This window comes from Aptenodytes patagonicus, unplaced genomic scaffold, assembly GCF_965638725.1.
Source record: "Aptenodytes patagonicus unplaced genomic scaffold, bAptPat1.pri.cur scaffold_81, whole genome shotgun sequence".
In the NCBI taxonomy this organism is placed as follows: Eukaryota; Metazoa; Chordata; class Aves; order Sphenisciformes; family Spheniscidae; genus Aptenodytes; species Aptenodytes patagonicus.
The window spans coordinates 159,243-182,640 of NW_027472029.1; the positions used below are offsets into that span (position 1 = coordinate 159,243).

Genomic DNA, 23,398 nt, shown 5'->3' on the forward strand with positions numbered 1-23,398 from the left:
GAGAAAAAAAATCCTGCTGATAATAAACTGCAACTCAGGACAAGCAAAACCTATTTTCATGTTTGAAGTTTAATACATAAATGGACTTACTCTGTAAAGGTAGTACAGCATTTGTGTTTTTAAGGGCATTTCTTCCCACTATTAACACCAATTAAATAACATAACAGTAATGTAACATGCTCTATACGGAACTACTGATTAGCCAGCAGGTCATATCTGAGACACTTGCTCTGCACTGCAGAATTACCCCAAGAAGTTTACCCGATTATTCCAATTTAGTAAGTCAAAATATTTAAGAAAATACACAAAAGTCAACAACATTTAAGGTCTTACCAATAAAAATTATAGAAGGCTGTAGTTCTCTGGCTACTGCAAATAGAGCACGCACCAGCTTCTCCCCTTCACCCACCTAAAACAACAATAAACTGGTTTTAGAGGGGGTTTAGAAAGTGTTTATTGCAAGAGAGCTAACATAAGGACCTACAGAAAATCTTGCTGATAACCAACCACACTCAGTCCATTCATACACACTCAGATTATCACTAGTTCAGTATTACATATGACAGTATTGTTTATGTCTTAAAAGAAACATTGCAACTTCACTTATGATCACAATTGAGTTGTCAAGAAATTCTGGTGCCTAAATTATCAGAGCGAAAGGGAGCTGGGACCCACTTCATTTATGTTTTAAAGAAGAAAAAACCCACAACCACTTATCTGTATGACAGCCAGGGTCATCCTGAACTGCAAAAGCCTTTGACGTCGAGTTATCACAAGCATATAACAAAATTTTTTACTTCACAAGTCACTTATGTTCACTATAGGCTAACAGTTCACCAGGGACTCATCAGAAGTCTCTTAAGCCCCAATTACAGCATGTGTTTTCAGATCAATATAATTTACAGCTGCTACTTACGTATTTTGAAGTTAGGCTTGCTGCACTTATATTAAAGAAAGTAGCATTTGATTCTGCAGCAACTGCTTTGGCCTAGGAAAGGGGGGGAAAAAAAAAAAGTACTTTTTAAAACATCGCATTGAAGATACACCTCTCTGCTTCTGTAGCTAAAACTCATGTCCCGATTGATGATTTTGGAAACCCCTGTTCCTTCAAAGGGAACACCTTGTAGATGCTACAGAAAACTTCTCTACAGGCCACTGACAAATAAGAACGGATAAGCAGTCGAACAACTAGAGAAATTTCCAGACTCCCTTAGACTCCTCTAATCACATCACCTCCATAGCCAACTACAACTTGCTTACTGAAGAATACAAGTCTCCAGCTCCTTTCAATGTATCCTGAGTAGATATCTGAAACAGTTTTAACTAATTTAGGGTGCTAATTTAGGGCAGCAGTTGGATCGATCACATTAAAATTTATGGTTTTTTTTTCTTCCTTACCCTACCTATACAAAAACTGTTTTCAGAGGAAAGCTAGAAAAAAGAATCAGTTCAGCCAGAATGCTCATACAGAGTACCCTCTTCTTTAACAGTTCCACCATAGTCAAGAAGTTATGATTCCCTGGTTATACAGTTTAATTTTAGTGTTTAGCAATAATGTTCCAGTACGTAAAACGCAACAGATGAGCCCAAGTGAGCTGCTCAATATTCACACTCCTGCGCTTCAGAGCTGATCCAGCTTCAGTATCAGCAAAGGGAGCGTGCAGCTGCAGCCACGCCATGTGATGCAGGATGATGTGCCCAGCTCAGCTGCATCAGGACACGCGATGCTCCCTGGCTGATGCACAGCCATTTCACTCCAGTTCCCCGAATCTAGCACATCAGGCTAAGAAAACAAGCAGCAGCCAGACAGTTCCACAGCACTTATGCTCTTTGCACAGCAGTGTGGAATTGAGACAACCCCCTTTCTTGCTACTGTGCTCCTTCCCCATTTCCAAAATGCACTTCTAGTATGTTTTAGTGGAGAGAAGACCATTTGTGATTAATCACTGCTGTACACAAACAATTAACCATGTTACTTTTACTCTCTCTGAAAATGAAACTTGGACTTGCCGGTTTAAGTTTTAAAATATTACTTGTGATATTGAAAAGAATTAAACAGAGAGCAGTTTAGCAATTCCCTCCCTCATAAAATCCACACTTAAGAACAATTTCGCATTTTTGTATTAAATTGGCACCATAACATATCCAGGAAGACTATACAGTTTATTACTCCAACACCCAAACTGAAAGCCACCCCTCATGGTTACATTTTAATACACCAACTCATGCACGGAGTAATTTTCTCACCAGCATTGTCTTCCCATTTCCTGGTGGGCCGAACAGCAATAAACCACGTGCGGGAGCTCTAAGTCCTGTAAATAACTGAAGAGTACATCATCATAAGTGACCTTCAAAGACTTAAAGAAACTGCTGATTTACCTTTGTAAGAAAACAATTTAAGATTGCTCACTGGCTAGCAGTGGTAGCAATAGTAGCAGTACTACAACAGTACAGGTTTTTAGAGAACTACATTCTATTACTAACGACCTAAGGCACGTCACTATTGTTTCCCAAACAACAGTTACATTATGTCATGATCATTCCGTGCATAGAGGCACTGTGAAAGGAGTATAAAAGGCAGTAACACATTCCACAAGACAGACCAGCCCAACAAGTTTAAAGCACCAACTGCAAAAAAGGGGGGAATGCAGGTGTGTAGTTAGAGAGTTAAAGCAATGTTCCCACTAACTCCATATGGAAGAACCCCTTCATCTTTCTCCTTTTTTTATTAAATGAAACTTAAGACAAGCTTTGACCAAAACTATTTAAAAATATTACTTAACAACCACCTACTTTCTCTAAATGCTACTAATAATAATCTCCTCCCTCTCACTTTGCATCGGATTCATCTTTCCTACACTATAAAACTGCACCCATCTGTGTAGCATCACAGCAAGCAAATCTACAAATTCTCATAGAGTACATCTCTTTTAGTTACTCCCGTAGCCTGTTTTCCCCAGCGCTTCATCTTTACCACCTTCCTCAAGAGTTTTGGAGTTCCTTTTTTGGTGTCACTCACCCCTCCATTTTAGCTTCCAATAATTCCAACAACCAACCAAAAGGAATAGTAGGGAGTCTCTTACATACACACACCATGTCTAAACACCACTGTTAGCATGCGCTCCTTTCCACAATATCCATGATAACAAATGGCTCCATTACCAGTGTAGTGTTTCTAAGATGACCGACCAACATGAATTTTCTCTATTATTTCATCGTTCACTGCATTTTGTTTGTGCTTGACTTTGATCACTAAAAATAGTTATCCAGCATGATCCTATTCACTAATACATACAACCTATGTTACAAACATATTGCAGCGTTTTAACCTGGATGACTACATTCCTCAAGTGTTTCTGCTTTCCATGCTGCACACCACCATGTGCATCTCCTGCCTGACTCCTTTTGTTTGGAATCATTCTTTGCGAGTTCCACCATTTTCAGATAGTCCAGACCAAATCTGCAACTCTCCCTCACCTTGATCATCACCTACACTGTTCAGCTGCAACTGCCATTTATCACTGAGACACACTAGGCTTTTAAAGTTTTTGTTAACAGGCTAATTATACTAAACATGGTCTGAACTAATTGCTACCAGTTTATTAGCATCTTACTGCTGAAATGGTTGCAGCCAGTGTTTTCTGTTTATTCACCTCAACTCTTGCTCTCCTACAAAAATACCATTAATTGGCTTGTTTAAATACGAATTTGAGTTCAAAACTCATTAAGGTTAAAACTGAAGTAGTATTTAATTTACTAAATATTCCCCTATAGTTGCCACATCTACCATGTTCATTTACAAGGAATAAAACTAACCTCTTGTCTTCCAAGGAATGTTTAAAAATTGGCAGGATTCTCTGTCCTTGTTATATCTCAACCTGCACCGAGGTCAGGCCCATTGCTAGCTACAGTAATACGAAGATGACCTTACTGAAAATATCAACTGTTACTGGAAAAGTCATAACTATTCCAAGCCTTACATCTCAAAGTCCTTCCCACCCAGCTCATTGTATTAGTGTTACTGAACAACAAACTTAACATACTAAAGCACTGTAATAACAGAGACGGTACAATGACATTTTCCTTCTGCATAAGAATACCAGAACATGCATATTTGATGCCAAAGCTTTGTTTTCCTCAGGGCTAGTACTCCTATGATGCTATGCCAGGTTTAGGGTTTCTTCCCCACAATGCTTCAAAACGAGAAACTGCATTAAAGGAAAGCGGAAGTCCACAGAGCAACTCCAGTCACCCATCAACGTGACAAAAGAGACCCACAAGCAAACAAACAAAGAACAAACAGTAATTTTGCTTGAATAATCAGCATTGCAGTAAATCATTGCATGCAATTTTTGCAGGAGTTCAGCAACTTTTAGCAAATCCAGCTTTAGAAAATGACCAATTTAATTTTTTAAAAAAGTGGCTCAGAAAATTCCAGTAGTATATAGCCCGGACCTGAATCTAGGCAGTCACAGTAGTTGAGGTACCACCTATGATAAATAACAGCCTAAATGACCAATTTCTACTCAGCCAAGTAAAGAGGAAATCTGCCCTTAAATGTTACACACCTCAGTATACTTGCTTGTTCACTACTACACTTCTTGGCATCCTCTCCTGCTGTGAATAGACTATTCAGAATGTCTAACCAACATCCACGCAGAGAACATGACCACAATACCAATTTAATATTTTTCAAATCAGATAGTGTCATGACTTAATTTACGTATGCAAATCTCATCTGTTTCACTCTTCCAATTATGGGCTTTGTCCTTTACATGTCCATAGAGGGTTGGACACACAGCTATAGCTATCGAGAACCGTCAGCCTCACAAATTTTCAGGATTTTTTTTGGTTTGGTTTTTTGGTTTGATTTTTTAGGGGTTTGTGGTTTGCTGGGGTGTTTTTGGTTTTTTTTTTTTAAAGCTATTGCCTTGGTCACTTTCTCCAACATTGACTAACCAGAAGACGAGGAATTTCATGGTAGTATTTTAAGACACAGATTCTTCATTCTCCTTGTCCAAGACGGCTATCACCACACAGCTATCGATAGCAGTCATAACCAGTAAAGACAGGATTCAAGAATCACCACTTCATGTGTGAAGCACAATACATTTCTTCAATTCTGTGACAGAGTGATAACAAAACCCAGTTGCTTACCTCAGGTCTAAGAGAAGGAAGGATAACAATTTCTTGCAAAGCTTGTTTAGCCAGTTCCTGCCCTGCGATATCATCAAATTTGACAGCTGGCCCACTAACAAAGAAATGGAATACTAATTAGTCTAACAATGAGATACTCTTTTTCAGCTGCAGCTGACTAATTTAATGCATTTGACTATGCAGAACCCTTTTGAGGAAATCTACAACTTATACTGCTAAGCATTTAAAAAGATAAGCATTTCTGATTTGAATTTTCATCCTTTTGCCAAAGTAACAGCAACAAAAAAACCCCACTCCAAAACAACCCCCAAAAAACCCACAACAAACAAAAAGTAGTAATTTTCATTCCAAGTGGACCAAGACTGTACTGAACAAAAACCTGGTTTTCTCCATTGAAAAGCCTACTTTTCTTCAGACTTACCTATCAACAATTTCATTCAGGATAAGATTAGCAAGATTACTGTCCACATTTCTAAATATCTTCAAGTCTTTCTTTTTTCGAGGAGCAGTGGTAGGAGTAGAAGGTTTATTTGTTCTGCTATTTTTAGGAGCAGCCTGGGGGGGGGAGGGAACAAACAAAAAAACAACTTGATACTTTAAAGCATACTGTTTAACAAAATTACTTTTACATTTCATATGCTCCAGTAAAACCTAATACGTTAACACATACCAGATATTCTGATGCTGTATTTTGCTACAAATCATACTATCATATTCAGCCACAGGTAGAACATCTTAGGCCCCAGTGGAGAGGGGTTTTTTGGTTTGATTTTGTTTTGGGGATTTGGGGTGGGGTGGGTGGGTGTTTGTTTTTTAGTTTTTGTTTTTTAAGATAATTCATTATATTTAACTACAGTATTTTCCCCAGCATACTCTAGAAATAGAGCATCACAAACTGTTTCAGATTCTCAATACCTATAAGCAAGAATTTCTACTGCTGTCATACTTTGCTAACAGGCCACTTAAAAGCCTTCATATTATAGCAGCAATAATGCTTAACCACATTTATGTTCTGTCCGTCCTGCTTTTTATTCTACTTTACTGTGGGAGTAGCGGGGGGAGATAAGGATGGAAGGGAAAGAGATGGGTCAAAAGAAATGCAGTGGGTTTGTCTCTTATTAGTATAGGACTTTTGTATTTCTGTCGCAATCTAACCACAATTTGCTTTTCAATGTGGTTGCAATACAACCTGTGCATACATACTTTGGAAGAGAAGGAACGTGTGGGGGGAAAATCTGTAGTTCTGGAGTAGGAGGGGGTTTTTCTCCATCTTTTACATACTGGGAGTAACGTTTATTTTTCTCCTAGATAAGCTTCCCTGAGTTTCCCATGCAGTTTTCAAAACAAGTATTACTATTTATTACTGAGATCACAATTAAAATCCATTTGCTCATGCAGCCACCCGATGCCTCCTGATTTCTAAAACCCACTCTGCAGCCCAGCTCAAGAGGCTTAGCCAAAAATTTAGGCGTTTAGTCCCCCGTCCCCCCCCCCCCAAAAAAAAAAAAAAACAAAACTTTCTGCCACTACAATACTGCAATAAAGGCAGTAAATCCAAAGTTTGTTCTGGAATTTACATTGACTTTCCAAGTGTATATTGCTATATTTATCCTTACCATACCTTATGAGTTGAAGCTGCAGGATTAGGTGCTGGTCTAGACACAGAAGTTGTTGATATCCCACTGTAGCTAGGTGTTCTATGGTGACCTGAAAGGCCTGTGGATCCAGTTTTTGCAACAGTTTTTGAACGAGGAAGGGAATTACTCGTGTGTGTTAAGGGATCCTTCTTTTTTGGAACCGCTCCACTTTCTATAAAGAAAACCAATGTAATGAGAACATTTTCAGCAGTCATACCTTTACCATCAATTCTAACTTGAAGATAGTATTGTTGACACATATAATACAGTATTATAGCAGAATAATACAAGTTTTTAAAGAGGTTTAGTACTTTTAAGGGGATGTTAACTGTAGCTTTCTCCTGAAGTTAAGTTTTGAATTTTTAGGAGCTCTCAAAATCAACACTAGTTAGCCATCTTAGAAAAGCTAGAGACAGCTAAGTCCTGTAACAAAGAAAGAACACCATCTATTCCTTAAGACAGAAGAAGACAGAACACCAGCCAGAAGATTTTCCTTCCCAAGAACTCCTAAAAATAATCATTATAATAATCCCCAAATGTCAAGCCATTAGATTCAGAGCATTCACTCCTTAAGTGATGTTAGCAGGCTAGTTACTTTGGATGCTAGCTAACACTATCTAGCACTTTCCACACAGAAGCTTCACCAAGGCACATTAATTGGGGAAAATTAATATAGTTATACCTGCAAGTAACTAGCAGGAGCTTTTTCTTACAACTTTGTTTCACTTCAGGAATCTCAAGGTCTAAGTAAATTCTGAATGACAGCTCTGAAGCAGCTTACCTTCCTACATTAAAATTAAGTTTTAAAAATACTATATTATACCACTGAATTCAACCACCACCACACATTCCGTTCATACTTACTCTAATTCACCTCCATGATGGAGCGGGAAGGTCTCAAATTAGGTGACAGATAAAACTTAGCATATTGGCCACAGGTGATTAAACTACAAATATATCCTTTTAAAAGGATTAAGGAGCCTTTTGATTAGATAAGAGAAATATGGCATCAGAGGTAAGGAAGCTCAAGATGGATTTCAGCTACAAGTTTCTTCACTAAGCTTTTGGAAATCTGCAACTCAGTTTGACTTGTTAGTCTTAAGTAATAGGCCAAAGAACTCTGATTTTTAAGGCAATTAATGACTCTATGAAGAATTTTAAATTTATAATATTACAGTTTCGTGAAAAATACTTTAAGTAGAAAGCCTCATAATTTTGAATGCTGTGTTTAGAAAATTAAAATAAGAATACTTCAGTGAAACCGTATCATGGAAGAATCAGTTAATTACTACCGTGTTCTCAGCCTCTTTAAACATAAAGGTCTTGCATACTACCAGGAGCAAATCTTTACACAGCTTGCAGTTATCCATGTGTTTAACTACTTGGCTAACAAGCTTCTAAAGCCTTTCTTCAGTCACAAATCTGCCCCTTTTAAGAGTTACAGAAACTCTGCAGGGTCATCATAAACAATGCAGATGTATCAATATACAAAAAACAAGGGAACTTGAAGAATATGATTAACTACATTTACCTGTAAGATACCTCTTGTAAAAAAAAAAAAAAAACAACCACAAACAAAAAAACTCCAAAACAAACAAACAAAAAAACCCAAAACTGGCTACTGACTAAATCACACACAGATCCAGAGCTGGTTAAATTTACTTAGTCATTCCTGCACAAGAATTTCCAAGTCAAAAACTCTTCAAAATTAGGCATACTTAGTAACTTTCAAGTTCAAAAAGCACTGTATGAATCTATTAAAAAAGCTAGCTACTCAACACTTTGGCTGGTGCAATTTAATCAAAAGGTGACACTCAGTTTGGTTGTGGTTTTTTTTTCCTTCAGCCTCATTTGCACAGCTGGCTTAAAGTCAACATGGGAGGGCTTCAAAAAGCTAAAGCAGTTTTTCTCCATCTCCTTCACACTAACATGTTGCTCAATTATCACACTTTCCCAGAACTACCTCCATCTACTGAGAACACCACACACACACAGCAATTTTGAGTATCATAAAATTGCACAGGTAAGGAGTATTTCAGGAAGCTGGAAATACAGGGGGGAAGGGCAAAGAGAAAGGTTTAAATACAAATTACTATTTACTCTACCCTGTACCTCCAGGAATCAAGACCACTACGTTTACATATGTTCTGTGGTCAGTCCTGATGGGTAGCACAGAAAGAAGCACTGATGAACTACTCTTGAACATACGTGTTCAGTGTCAACTCCAGAGGGAAACTTCATTTTATATACAAATTTTCATTGAAGAAGCAAATAAAAATGTGATCAAACTTTTCAGAATTACAGTTTATCTAAGTTTACCTGTTTCTAAAGGGTGAAGTGTTTAAAAGGACATGTATGTCTTTTGTCAGACTGATAGCCCCTATTATTTCATTATGTAAAATACATATTTTGCTGTAATAAATGCAAAACCCCCAAAACACATTTCTTATCCATTTGTATTTGTCATCTGCTGAAAGATGGAAAATAAGCTGCAAGTGGCCTTAAAACCTTTGTAGTATCTCCAGCAGCCTTTTGCCAAATGTTTCACCGTTCTGTATAAAACAGTAAGGAAGTGCCTAAAATATGCTCCAATCAAAGACGGACCATGGTATTTTTTCAAGTGTATTTGAAACACTGAACAATTCAATTATCTACTTCATATATACTTATAGGAGAGTAATAGGGTCTTGACCATTTTGATTTTACTCTCTAATTCTTGACTGGACAGAATAATTTACTTCAAAGCTCCAAGCTAATGCCATTAGATCATATAGAAATAACTACCTGGTCCTGAAAGCATCCCTACAATTTTAATCTGTCATCCAAATATATACACAACAAACAAATTACAAACAAGCAAAGAGCAAAATTTTGTCTGAGGTTTTCTATTGGTTAAATTGTAATAAGCTGCAGACACAGGTGCCCAATTTCAGACTCCCTTACAGAAAGGAATGTTAAAATGCATTTATTGTATTTAACTGTTTTTAAAGGTAAAGTGAAGTAAGGATATGTTTGAACAACTTTAAGAGAAGCTTGATTATACTATACACCTGGAAACACAGAAGCAATCTGGGAAACATGCAGCTCTAGCTTATTTATTTAATAAAGATAAACAGCATGCTTTGTATTTCTAAAAAGCAAACCAATCATATTTTCTTTTGTGCATCTAAAACAGATTAAGGCACATCTTAATAAACAAGTTTCTGCTGTTTTAGAACTTCTTAAGCATCCAAAAAACAGTTTAAATTAAAGTTAGCAGCAGCAGTTCCAGTATTGCAGAACAGTTTCCAGCCTTTAGCTGTGAAACCTTAAAAATCATCAGGGAATATTCCTCAGAAATTCCCTATGTATGCCTATTGATAACTGATACAAAGTGACTACAAGAAGTTATTATATGTGGTCTGTAGACCCCAAGTTGGGAAAAAAAATTTCACCAGTCTAGAATTGTCTGTAACTTTATGTATATAGTTTTATTTAAAAAAAAAAAAAAATCTTTAAACTGCTTAGCTATACATTTTCTGCAAATATTGCATAGTAAAATACATGCAGCAATTGCAAGACTGATAGTTATTCAGGATCAGCATTCACAATAGGCCACAAAATAGTACTTCCTTCAAAGATCATATTCGGATTTTCAAATAGGTACATTTCAAGTAATAAAAACTACCTAATAGAAAACTTCAGCAATTAACAAGGACCTGTTCGATGTTTCGAATGGTAGCACAGCTACACAGATCAGGGACACAGTTATTCTCCTTCTGAACTGACAGAGCTGTGTCAGTCAAAGATCTACTGTTGCCAAATTATCATGTTAAAAATGATCTTATCGCTACTTGTTCTTCTACTTGGGAAACTCCTTAAAAAACTTCAGTATTAAGAGTAGAATTTTTGCAACTTGAAAAACATTGCCAATATATGCCTACTATTAAAGACATGCCAGCAAATCCTTCCAAATGAAAACCGAGATAAAATACTAGCTACTTGCACAGTGCTAATGTTGCGGTAAGAAAGAGAATTTTAATGCTTTCTCTGACAGTATAACATGCTGAGATTTACATGTTAAATGTAAAATGGTACACTGGAATTACTGCAGTACTACCAGTATTGTATGCCCAGTAAAATAAGTTCATAAAACTCATAAACACTGCCTTTGGCAAGACTGGCATAATCTCCTTCCCAAGCTAGTTTAAAAGCAAAAAATAACAATCCACAATGCAAATGAAAAAATGCATGTCTGGGGAAAAAAAAAAGTACAGCTAAATTGCTTTAAATCTAATTCAAGACTGCGATGAGAACAAGAGTGATGGATATTAAAAAATAAATATGTATTTCAAAATAAAGTTTTGGGTCAAGGCTACTTGTTATTACTCCTCAGACAAGTTACTGCATAGCCTTCTGCAACTGAAGGGCAGGTGATACTGCTGTAATGAGGTCTTATAAAACCTCATCATAAATCTATCAGATAAATTTTCAAGAAAAATCTCCAGCTATTCAGGTAAGTTAGGAAACTATGAATGAGGAAGACAGGGATAGGTAGTCATTTGTGCTAGAATCAAGTAAATTGGTCTGAAAGGCTGACACATAGTATCGTGAAAGAAGGAAGAATCTCAAATCAGTAACATTTTTGAAATATAAAAAATGCACAGTATAGCTGTTAGAATAGAATATCAGACAGAATTAAGCAGCAAAAACATCTTTAAAGACTTCGGCCTTTCAAGGCAAATAAAAGAAAGCAAAGCACTTTTTGACCAAAGAATGGGCAGAAAGGCACTTTCTTGATGTTAGAACTATGTATGACCATGTTTCACACTTCATAAAATCCTGGACTTTTAAAAAGCCCAGCCTGATTAGGCAGCAGCGCAGGTAATATTTTATGTAGATAGAAAAATTAAGCTTATGCCAGAGCCCTGTGGCTCAGTACCTCTGCAGCACCTCTACTTTCTCAGTAACAGCAGTCCTCTTAAGTAGCCTGGCAAGCTGATTTTGTACAGTTTTCTAAGAATGTCATCTACTTTGTGTTTTTAAATGATTGCTGCTGTCCATGTGAAAATGCCATCTTTATTACAACATGTATAAAAGAAGTACTTTTAAGAAAAAAGTGTAGCACCAACATCTTACAAACAAGACTCCCTCCCCCCACACCCCAAAAAAGGAGACAGAGACAGCATGAGAAGAGAGTGAACACGTGAGCGTAGGCACCAGCCAATTAAGAAATTCAGACTGTTTATAGGCTGACTTTCCTGGTACTACTGTGGACCCCACAGCTGCAGAAGTTCAGTACTTTGGGTAAACCTCTCACTTCCACAGGTTATACGAATCTAAAGTTTACCTTTGGCAATGTAAATGCAAATGGAAATGGAATGAGCCTCCTGAAGTCTTGTTGAAAGTAATCAGTAGATGTCTGGTACCTAACTCTTTTTTTATGACCTGCTCTTTAGTCCTTCTGTCTCTTCTCAGACCCCACTGAGCCTGGTAAATGAAAGTTTCTCTGTTAGCCCACATTCCTTTACAGAAAGTTGGAAGACACTTTCTCAGAAAAAAGCATCCCCAGAAGTCCACGGCCCCTTGCAGTTGTTTCCTCCACAGTTTTGCAGAAGTGGTTCAGTCATCCATCTTCTACAAGTCACCAGGAATGTGACTCCAAATGGGTAAACTGACTAATACCATTTTCCACAAGTTTAAGTGACCACCTCCTGCTACAGGAATTTCTGTAAATAAAAACACTTGCCACAGAACTGGCAAAATGTTTCTTCATTTCCAGTAGATGCCAATGGATATTCTATGCTTTGTTACTAACAGATTTAAGTAACTAAATTAACAGTTTTAAAAGTTCAGTCTAACCTTCTCCTGCAGCATCCAATTCTGAGATACATTGAGAAAAAGGTATAAAAACATATAAAGAGTTTAAAGAAAAAACTGTTCATATCAAATCAAATGGAGTATGTTATCAACTTTTGTGTGTATATGTACGTATTTGTTCATTCAACCTCTAGCCAACCAGGTAAAAAGACAAGACTTGTACGGGATCATTTAAGGTAAAGAGTTCTCAAGGTCAGTCTATGTAGGAATTTACACTGAAGAGTCATTTTAACTACATCTTTTTGACAAATGCAGTTAACAAAAATACCACACATACAGTAATCTAAAGGTGCCTAACATGACATAGTTCCACTACTTTAACTTCTCATACATCAGAAAGAACAAAACCAAACAGTAAGATGACTTCAGAACTAGAAATGGAGCTAAAGAAAAAAAAAAAACCACGTGGTTTACACTAAGTTTCAGGTTTAGTTACGTTAAAAACTGAATACTGCTCTTGACTCAGTGAACAAGCTTTATTAATTCCATTGCTTGTTAGCTCTCATTTTATTTAACCTTATTATAGTCTACTGTACAAATTATCAGTTGAGATCACAGTTGTAACAATAGCTTACTGCTGGCTTAAAACATTCCCTGAAGACAATTCACGAACCTCACAGTAACTTTACTCCTTGTGTATGGACAAACAAGTTTACTTCTGGTATTTTAGTATCCTTGCTGCAGTCTTCTGGGAAAGGATAAAAGCAACCTTCTTTGACAAAAAGGAAGACCTGTTCCCCCTCCCCCCCCCGCCTTGTTTTAATCATGTATCACTTTCTCAGAGTAAAAAACCCTGAAATTTAAAGCAGCTTAATGCAAATGCACATTCACTCTCACGATATCATAAAGGAAGAACTGCTTATGTAGGCACAATATATAACCTACATATCCTACATTGACTTTGACACTTTCTAAAACAGGTTTAATTTAATTCCTTTCAGAATATAACATGAGAAATATTTTCTAAAATCTTGTCTTAGTAAATAGTTTTGGATTCTAGGACAGTCATTGTAAAAAAGAACTTAATACTACTAAATAAAACAGTGTTGTCAAAGTCATAGAAAGGACGGAATATATTTTATATAAAGCCTTTAAAAACAGAAATATAAAACCATTTTTTTTAAGTTGGTGGGGCCAGAACATAGCATTGCATATTTTTCCCTGTAATACACCAGAAACTGAGAGACATCCCCTCAATAGGTGCTGGTAAAACCAAACCCACCTGACTGGAGATGTCCATTGCGGCATGCCAGGTTAGTACTGTCATTATAGACCTCCATTTGCGGCTTGGAAATTTGCAAAACTGCCTGCAGCTTCTCTACATAGTAGACAGAGGGGGAGGGAGGAAAAAGGACAAAATAAACAAACAAAAAATAAAAATGAACCAAGAAAATTTATGTATGTTGAACACACAATGTCAAGTTTGGCTTTGTTACACTTGATACAGGGTTAAAGATAAAAGGAATATTTCTATCTATTCTACATGTTTAGCAAATTTGTAAGAAAATTCTGTCAGTATGAGCATGACTGAAAACAGCTTTAAAACTAGCCATTTACGGCTGAGTTAATTACAACAACCTTTCCAGTCTAGCGATTGTAGTTACTTCCCAAAAGCAATGGTCAGGATTAATTCAACTTCATTTACTAAATATTTGCGTTGATAACCCATTTCTGAAAGTCCTCCCCAAGGTGTTACTTTTGACCAACTGCAAGGAGTCACCACTTTCCTGCATATTAAATGTTTCACTTAAGTAGTAACAGCCAGTCAACATTTCACAGAAACCTCAACTGTTCAAGCAAAATACCATATATACATTACAATGACGTCTTTCAAGATCTCTATTTAGAAATATAATTGCCTTGAAATTAACTCAATAAAATTGTCATGCAAGCTGTGTTCTTTAAGAGGATTAACTTCAGAAACATCTGAATACAAGATTTATAAGGTTAAAGATTAAGGAGAAAGAAATTAACTCTAAGAAGTCATGATAAACTAGCCAAAGTATAAGTCAATGAGGTGTAAGGCTGCAAACGACACAAAACAAGAATTAAGTCTCAGGACTATTTGTTGTCTGCAGCTCACCTACCACTCCTGCTTTTCCCACTGCAGTTAAAAACCTCTAGGCCTTACTTTTGGGGTGCCTTACAGCCTCTCCCACCTTTATTTCACACACACACACACACGCACCCACCCCTTTTTTGTAAAGACAAAACACAGTTTGTAAGGATGCAAGGCATACATTGTCATGCTCTCCCTCCCCCCTTTTTTTTCACCTCCTCTCCCCCAAGAGATAACAGTACCAAGAAGCTGCAGGAAAACAGATGGCCAAGTAGAGGAGTGATGTCCTCTGGCAACATGAAAGCACATACTACGAAAGAAGCTGAATTCTACCAAAAATGTGCACAGCCAAGAGCATAAATGCCCTGACTGGAGGAAGAATTGCCATTCAGAGCTTGCAGATCATACAACCAACAAGCATAAACACTTCCTTGCTTCTGCTTCTTTGTCTACTACAGATCTTTTCTCCAGTCTTTCTGCTTCATTCCTTTCTTCTTCTGCCTCCTCCTGATCACTCACCACTTAGCTTCCCTGAAAAGTATCTTTAGGCCCAATAGTTTAAGTGATGGTTTAATAATAACTTCCAGACTGAACAAGATGCAATTTAGAGTGAAAACTTAGTAGGCACAAGCAAATATGAAAAGCTAAAGTTCAAGATTAGTATGTGCACCCAGGGTTTACTTTGTTTTAAATTGAAAGCATTGAAGAGTCGGGTACAGTAAAACAAAAAAAATGTTAGTCACACAAGAACAGCCTACAAAAAACCACAAGCTTTGTAACTTGCAAGAAGTTACCCTAAGAAACCTCCCTCTAAAGAAGTCTAAGAAAAGTCCTTTTAGTATGACTGACCGCAAACAGTGTACTATTTTAGTGGGCGCAACACTACTGGAGGAGACAGCAGAATAGTCTACTCCCTGCCCAGCGCATGCAATCTGAATGGAAAGTACACAGAGAAGCTTAGGAAACAAAATTAGTATTAATAGACTTGGTAAGACATTAGATAATCAGTTAAGTTTTGGAGAACATTTCTCAACTTTACAAAGTCAGTGACCATAATAAAAATCAGTTGGCTTGGGCAGGAATTCAGGAAATGCTATTTGCTTCAACACTACAGTTTGAGACCAGGGTTTTACCACAATTATCAATAGCTTAGCAAGTTCCACATATTCAGGAACTCTAAAACCGCTACAAAGAAATGTAATCCAACTGTTGTCCATTTTCAAATCACACACTGCCTTCCCATCACATTACATATTAACATGTAATTTTAATATTGCACATAAAATTACATAAAGCAAAAATATCACTTTTCTTGAGAGACAGTGTACCTGTAGAGCCCTCTGGAATAATGACAATAAATTGAGCTATTAAATATTATTCCAGGGAATTAACAGGACACCCCATCACCTTCCATTTAAATGCTTTCTCCTTATGTCTCCAGACATTGGGGGCAGGGGGGGAAGTTTACAGAATCTCATTCATTATTTCTCCCTGACGATACAATGTGGACATAAACCCACCAAATAAACACCACCGCAGCTGTTGTCTTATTTAGGCAACACTAGACCTTGAATTCAAGGTAACTGATTTCTAATAAAAAACCCCATTGCCCTGTAACACAAGCCTGAAGCAAAACCACCATCACCTCCAAGAAAGTGGAAGAATCCCAAAAGGTGTCCATTGAAGCCCATATCTATACACGGGCAGAATTATTACCAAAGAGGATACCGATGAAAGTTATTTTAATTCTGTGCCATGTGCATCCTTCAACCAAAATACTGAAGCTACACATAGTACACAGAAAGGCACTAGTGCTGACAGAAATCTGTCCCCCTACAGAAAGTCTCTCTGAAATGGGAGAAGACAGATTGGTACAACACGTGTATAGCGTTAGAGTTGAATAGTGTCGCACTGGACATTGTGATTATCAATCTTTAGGAACAGCAAACTGCTGAGTTTTATGTACCCATTGTAGAAAACAAATATCATCCTGTGATTCTAAATATATCAAATATAATGAGTCTTAACATGGGTGATCAGTCATCCAGGAGAGATCAAGTCTATGAAGACCATCAGAGCAAGATTTATCCACTCATATAAGTAACTGCACAGCTAACACACCCTAAACCGTGTCAAGAACAGGGGCCACCACCAATTCACGTGGTAGAACTTGGAAGTCCCCTGACAGCTAGCACAACTCAATATTGTCACTGGACTGCCAAAGCGATCGAGTCACCTTGAGATGCTCTGAAACATACCTGGAGTAACTTCAGCTTTCAGGCTGTGTCATAGTACAGCTTTAAACAGAACACGATAGAGTAATTTAGACTCAAGATGAAAACAGGGCTCAAAATAATAAAGCCAACATCCAAGGTAAGTAGCTGACGTCCTCTTGATCGAACATTAAAAGGCATCAGTGGTGTGATGACACACAGTGATAACACATGGGCATGATCAGACATCATACCCCCAATCAGTGGTGTCGAACACCCCCACCAGTGGTGTCATGCAACTTTAACTTGCATTGATGATCCAACACGTTTCAAAAAAATCAAACCACTGACCACTTTTAACGGACAGTTATAATCCATGTGATTTAATTTTCACTTTCTATGTATTACCAATGTAACTTGCTTGACTGGATGGCATTTCAGTTAGGCAGTCTGCAATCACATCTCTGTCTAGCAAGCAGTATGAAATATTTGATATTATTGTCTACTTTAAGTCTGTTTTATCCTGCCAGCTAATGCAATAAAGGACTTGCCTATTCTCCCTTAAGAAATGGAGAAATTCCACAGGGCTAGAGAAAAACACTTACTCTTTGATCTTAAGAGTTGGACTCATAAGGTTCAATAAAGTGGTTTTTCCTAAGAGCTTCTAGAGCCTCAGGTTTAATTCAACTACAAAAGCATCTCTACACCACTTAAAAACTTCCAGATATCTGTTACTATAAGTAACAAGCTAAAAGCTACGTTTAAAATTGCACATGCAATTCAACTCTAGATTACCTTAAATTTCAAAAAAATCCATGTAAAATTACATATAAAGTAATAAAAACAGGTACTGTCAATACTTGAAAGTTGGTTAGATGGTATAACAAATATTACTCAAATAGACCCATAATGATCAAGCTTGCAGAGATTTAAATCCATTGGAATATCTCTCCAAACATCTTTTTCCTTCCTAAAGGGCAGATGACTTCACTTGCTCCTTTCTATCCAAATTCTGCTCTCGGGTACATCATTTGAGGCAGATCTTTAGTGCAAGCTGAACAAGAACCTACAAAGAACGAAGTACTAAACTTCTGGTAATTTCTAAGTAAAAATAAAATAAAATCATATTTGACATCAACTTATGCAATAAACACTATTCTATCTGTTTACCTTTCAATCTGCACTCTGAATGAAGAATACAATTAGCATGTGATCACACATTCTGGTAATAAATATGAACGTACCAGCTTGACTTCAACTTTAGTTTTTTTGCCACGTTTACCCTTTTTATCTTTTCAATCAGAGCACAGCAAGTAAGCAACTTATCAACATCACAAGTGCTACTACAATAACACAAGCAAGGACAAAACACTACCCACAAAATACAGGCATTGCTACTTCAAGGTTCAAAGAACAGCAATTTTTTAAAAGAAATCCTAGTTACTTGCAATTTGGATGTCAGCAACAAGTCATGCCTTATCAAAGATTGTTAGCATGTAAGCACTTTCACTCTTTTGTTCCCTAGTTTGTATTACCTCTAGAAGTCAGCCTTTAACCCTAATGAGTAGAAAGTATCTTTTCTGCATGTACTAAGGTTCTACCGACAAACACCCGTAATGAAGCATAGAAGCCGGAAGCCTCTTTCGCCCCGTGTTCCCTTCACTTTTTTTCAAAAAAGAACTAAGGACACCAGGAACTCAAGGGAAATAAAAGGGATTCACTTTCTTGTGGTTGTCACAACTTCCCTGTCAATCACCAGTCAGGACCACAGAATCACAAAGTGTAAGGGGAGAAAAGAACATGAGTTTTCCTGTCTGCTCTATACCCTCCTAGGAGAGGGAGTTAGTAGAACTCAAAACAACACAGTGCAAGATTAAAGCTGCAGATACGCAAGTTAAACTCAAGTACATTTGTTTAGTTCTCACTTAAAGAGCAATTAAAAAAAAAAAAAAAAATCATTATTTTCATTTTACTGCCTGAACTTAAAGCATTTCCAAAGATCTCAATTTAGAGGATGCACTACACAAAGCTGTGGGTTTGTTGCTTGATGGGGAAGGGAGATCTTTGTCTGTTTATCATGCACAGTAAGATGCTATTTCCAATCCTGCCTGTTTTACTCTGTCCATTAAGAGCTTATATACAACACTTAATTTTGATAAAGCTAAAACTATACAACACTATGCTTCTGAAAAGAAGTGATCTTACCTGCTAGTCTTAAAATAGAACACTACTAGATAAAAATTACAAGGATTAGGATTTCACAACCTTACGGTCTACATAATGCTAAAGAATTATTACTACAGTACATACCAATAATCAGGAAAATTGTTATATAAGTGACAGCAGAATTAACAGAACATGAAGTAGTTAGGCTTACAGAAGGCACTCTTAGCACTCATGATCAGCAATATAAGTTTTACCACAGTTCTAACACAGAAATCCTAAACTCCAACAAGAGTTAGTCCAGACTTCCTCAGTTTATGAGTCAAGCATGCTATGGTATAAAGACTTCTCAGTTACTTTTACACCTATTTCTTAAGGCAGAGGGAAGCGGGTCACGAGATTCCAATTTCAAAATCCATCAACAGCATTGAAAAAATATCACTTACTCTCAACTAAAAACCAAACTTAACAGACCCTACACAGATAATGACTCCTTCACTTTAAAAATCAAAGTAATATTTCAGAAGAATGCATTACATGAAGTTGTGCAAATAATGACAAACTTTCCAAAGTCATGAATTGTAACTGGTACCTAAAAGCTGCAAGCGATCCTTGGCCATTGCCAAATTTGTCATCATTTTAGATTGCAGACGTCGAGCCCGTTCACACTGATCACCTTACAAAGAAAAATCAACGTTAAAACACAATTTGGCAAATTAACTTCAAGTGCTAAAATATTGACACCCAGCCTTCCCTCCTCTTCCTCCCACCCCTTATCTACCCCCTCTACTAAGGAACATCATTGCAAACTAATGATAAAATCCTAAAGCTTTCTATTTAATCAAGAATTTAAAGTTAGTTGACACTATCTGCTTTACAATATTGCTCGTAGAGTGGTGGGAACCCAAGCATTGCTTTGCATTTTCTCTGACATCTCATGCTAACCTAATACCTGTTCTTTGTCACTGCATTTTTCTAAACAGAAGTAAAATAAAAAAGATTTTTAAAAAGCTTGAAAAGTGACTGAGAGGCAAGTACAATTTGAAATAATTCACTTTGGCAAAATTAACAGATTTAAATTCAGTTGACTGTGTCCCTTTACATTTCAAAACACACAGAATTACAGACATTAATATCACCACTTCCTAAAAAATAATGTCTGTTCAAGTCAAGCTTTTTGTTTGTTTGTTTTTTTAAACTGTGCAATTTAGACTGGTTGTATCAAATGCCACTGGTATTGCTGTATAAGTAACACATCACCACATGCTGTTCATAAACATTTCTGAACATAGCTGAGGAACAAAACAGCAGTCTGCAAAAGCAGTTACAAGTTTGGGTTTTTTTGGGGAGTTGGGTGGTTGTTGTTATTATTATTATTTTGAGGACAGAAATTCTTAGCAAGTCCTTCACACTACACCTATTTCTCCACGGTACATACCTGCTTCTACACTACAGCTTAAAATGTTTCCATATACACAGATGGCTTTCTTCCTTCATTGGAAATTTTCAGCTATTTTGGCGTAAGCTATTCAGAAACACAATGCTAGACCATTCCAAATTGGGGTGTTTCTTTTTTTAGTTATACTGAAGGGAATATAAAAATCTGCATAAGTGAGAACATGAACTGTCAACTTTGGCAAATCAAATCAGAACTCAGTATTTTGGCATTCCCATTCTAATAAGAAGCATTAGAATTTTCATGAGCTGCTTATGATTTTGGATAGTCTGAAAATATTTGGAGCAAGATTTGCATGTGTTATAGACCAGAACATTAAGGTAGAACAGAGAAATGGACCAGTGTTCACCTACAGCTAAAACAGGAATAAGAAACACTCTTAAAATTAATTCTTACAGCAGACTATTCCTAGCACCTACCATATTTAGCAATATTGATTCCTCACTTTGAAGATGCCATAAACCAAAATCTTTTCCACAAAACTCAAAACTGGCTTACCTTGACCAATTACTAAGACAGCTATTCCTTTTTCCAGTTCTTCAATTCCTTTCTTATACCATTCAACAGCTTGTTCCTTTTGTCCTGCTTAAAAAGGAAGTGAACCCATTATTTTCTGTAATGAATTAAAGCTTAGGAATGGTTCCATATAATGCTGCGTAAAACAAGTAAGAGGAAGGAAGAGATATTTGAACAAAATTCTATGATTTAAAGAAACACTTAAAGGGACACTGTCAACTTTATATCTACTTAGTTTCAAATAAGCTTTTCTATTAAAAACAGGTACTACACCAGCCTCAAATCACTTTTGCCTGGTTTAGGAATACTTCTCCATCTGCCTTAAAGAGATCAGTCCCCTGGGAAAGAAAAAAAAACAAACCCACCAACAAAAAACCCATGAAAAAAAGGTTAAAAAGTTAACCTACACATATTCATTCACAACAGAAATGGTGGAATTAATAGTTTTTCTTTCTGGGAACATCAAATTGAGACATGCCTCTTAATCTTCCAGTGATAGCCAATACCAAAGTAACACTAGAAGCACAGAAACTCAAGAAGAAAAGCAACGAGTCTAAGATACTACACGAGGGAGACGAGACAACTTTTTGTCTGGTTAACTTTTGTACAGAGCAGTTCATTTGTCATGCGAGTATTTCTTTGTTCATCCCAGCATGAAACTGCTGTATTGCAGGTGTATGTCAACTGTCACGTGAAGTACAATACATGTAGAATTGGAGTACATCTCTGTAACAACAATGCCCTAAATGGATATTACAGCAAATACAACCGTGAACATGCCTACGCCTAACCTATACTATCTGACACCATGACAGCAAATAACCCATTGAAGAGATATGAATATCTACTTCATATTGCTCCCCTTCTATAAATACTCTGCATTAAAAAGATACTTGCCGGCATATGGAAACATACTTTTACAAGTTAGCTATGTCACACCAAGCACGCCTTTCCACACAGGAATACAGCACATTAGGTATTACAGTTTACACCTGATTAGCATTAACAAGCTGCTAGTGCTAGAAAACACAAAAATGCCTAGAATGAAACCTTCAGATATCATTACCCTCGTTTCAGAAGAGATAACGTTTCACAAAACTATTCCTAAGTGCCAGTTACCAGTGATTGTGTTGCTTCTGCACTCAACTCTTGATAACTTCAGTCCCAAACCTATTTTCTAGCAAATTTTAGTGCCAGTAGAAATATTTCAATACATTTCTAGAATCCTCTTAAGGCTCTTCTCTTGCTCCTCTCCAGATGCAAAATCTTTTAATAACATTTGGCAAATTACTCTGTGCAGGTAATTCCACACTTTGCTCTTCTTGCCGACACAAACCACAGGAGCAGCACCTTTCTACAGTCATGTACATCACACACCTTGGGAATCATTTTATTACTGCCCTTTCTCCACCAGCCTCATATATCCTGACTGTCAAGGACAAAGCCAGATAAATTAAATCATCGAAACTGAGTGACTTGGATCCCCTCTGTAGCCTTTTTTTCTTTAAGCTTTTCCCCATCACCTATAGAAACAGTTTCGACTACAGTGTAAATCTAATGCCGATTATGGCTATTAGAAATCAAATTTGAAATTATTCCAGCCACCTCTGCTATTGCCTGAATTGTTTTACTATTCTGAAGAGCAGCTGCGAACATGCCAAGGTCATCATTAAAATCTCACTTCCACCTTTTAACTGGAGAAGTTTTAAAAGCAATATACCAAACCGAGCTGTTTGCAAAGGTAGTGCTCTGAATCTGCACAGAACAGTTTACTAGTTCTCAGTGATTAAGACATTAAAAGTACAATTAAAATGTCATACTCCTCAGAAGGCATTGATTTGCTGTACTGGGTCTGGCTGGGATGGAGTTAATTTTCTTCATAGCAGCCCCAGTGGTGCTGTGCTTTGGACTTGTGACTAAAACAGTGTTGATAACACACCAATGTTTTGGCTATTGCTGAACAGCTTGCACAGCCTCAAGGTCTTCTTTTTCCCCAGTGTAGATCCCCAGCGAGTTGGCTGGTGGTGCACAAGAAGTTGGGAGGGGACACCGGCAGGATGACTGACCCAAATTGGCCAAAGGGATATTCCATATCACGTAATATCATGCTTAGCAATAACAACTTGGGTAGAGGAAGAATGGGGGGCGGGGGGGGGCGGAGGGGCAGGGGCTGTCTTCCAAGGCAGCCATTGCTCAGAAACTGGCTGGGCATTGGTAAGCAATCGCCTTTGCATCACTTGTCTTCCCCCCACCTCTTTCCTTCACTTACTAACGTGTCTTTGTGCTGAACCACAAGTTTTCTCACTTTTGCTCTTCCTGTTCTCTCCCCTGTCCCACT

The 23,398-nt window shown here is 37.2% G+C and overlaps 1 protein-coding gene across 8 annotated transcripts in view; it reads right to left on the reverse strand.

The window, feature by feature from the left end:
• The window catches only part of SPAST (spastin), a 41,515-nt gene that overhangs the window by 15,694 nt on the left and 2,423 nt on the right, over positions 1-23,398 (reverse strand). For 2 of the 8 annotated variants that reach the window (XM_076363694.1, XM_076363700.1), the window contains exons 2-10: positions 21,043-21,129; positions 19,681-19,764; positions 13,876-13,971; positions 6,779-6,966; positions 5,579-5,712; positions 5,158-5,251; positions 2,248-2,322; positions 917-988; positions 334-409 (exon numbers count right to left, since the gene is read on the reverse strand). In XM_076363694.1, coding sequence (XP_076219809.1) covers positions 334-409; positions 917-988; positions 2,248-2,322; positions 5,158-5,251; positions 5,579-5,712; positions 6,779-6,966; positions 13,876-13,971; positions 19,681-19,764; positions 21,043-21,129 — 906 coding nt within the window. The remainder of the gene's footprint in view (positions 1-333; positions 410-916; positions 989-2,247; positions 2,323-5,157; positions 5,252-5,578; positions 5,713-6,778; positions 6,967-13,875; positions 13,972-19,680; positions 19,765-21,042; positions 21,130-23,398) is intronic. The other 6 variants (XM_076363698.1, XM_076363702.1, XM_076363695.1 and 3 more) reach the window with 5 other exon arrangements.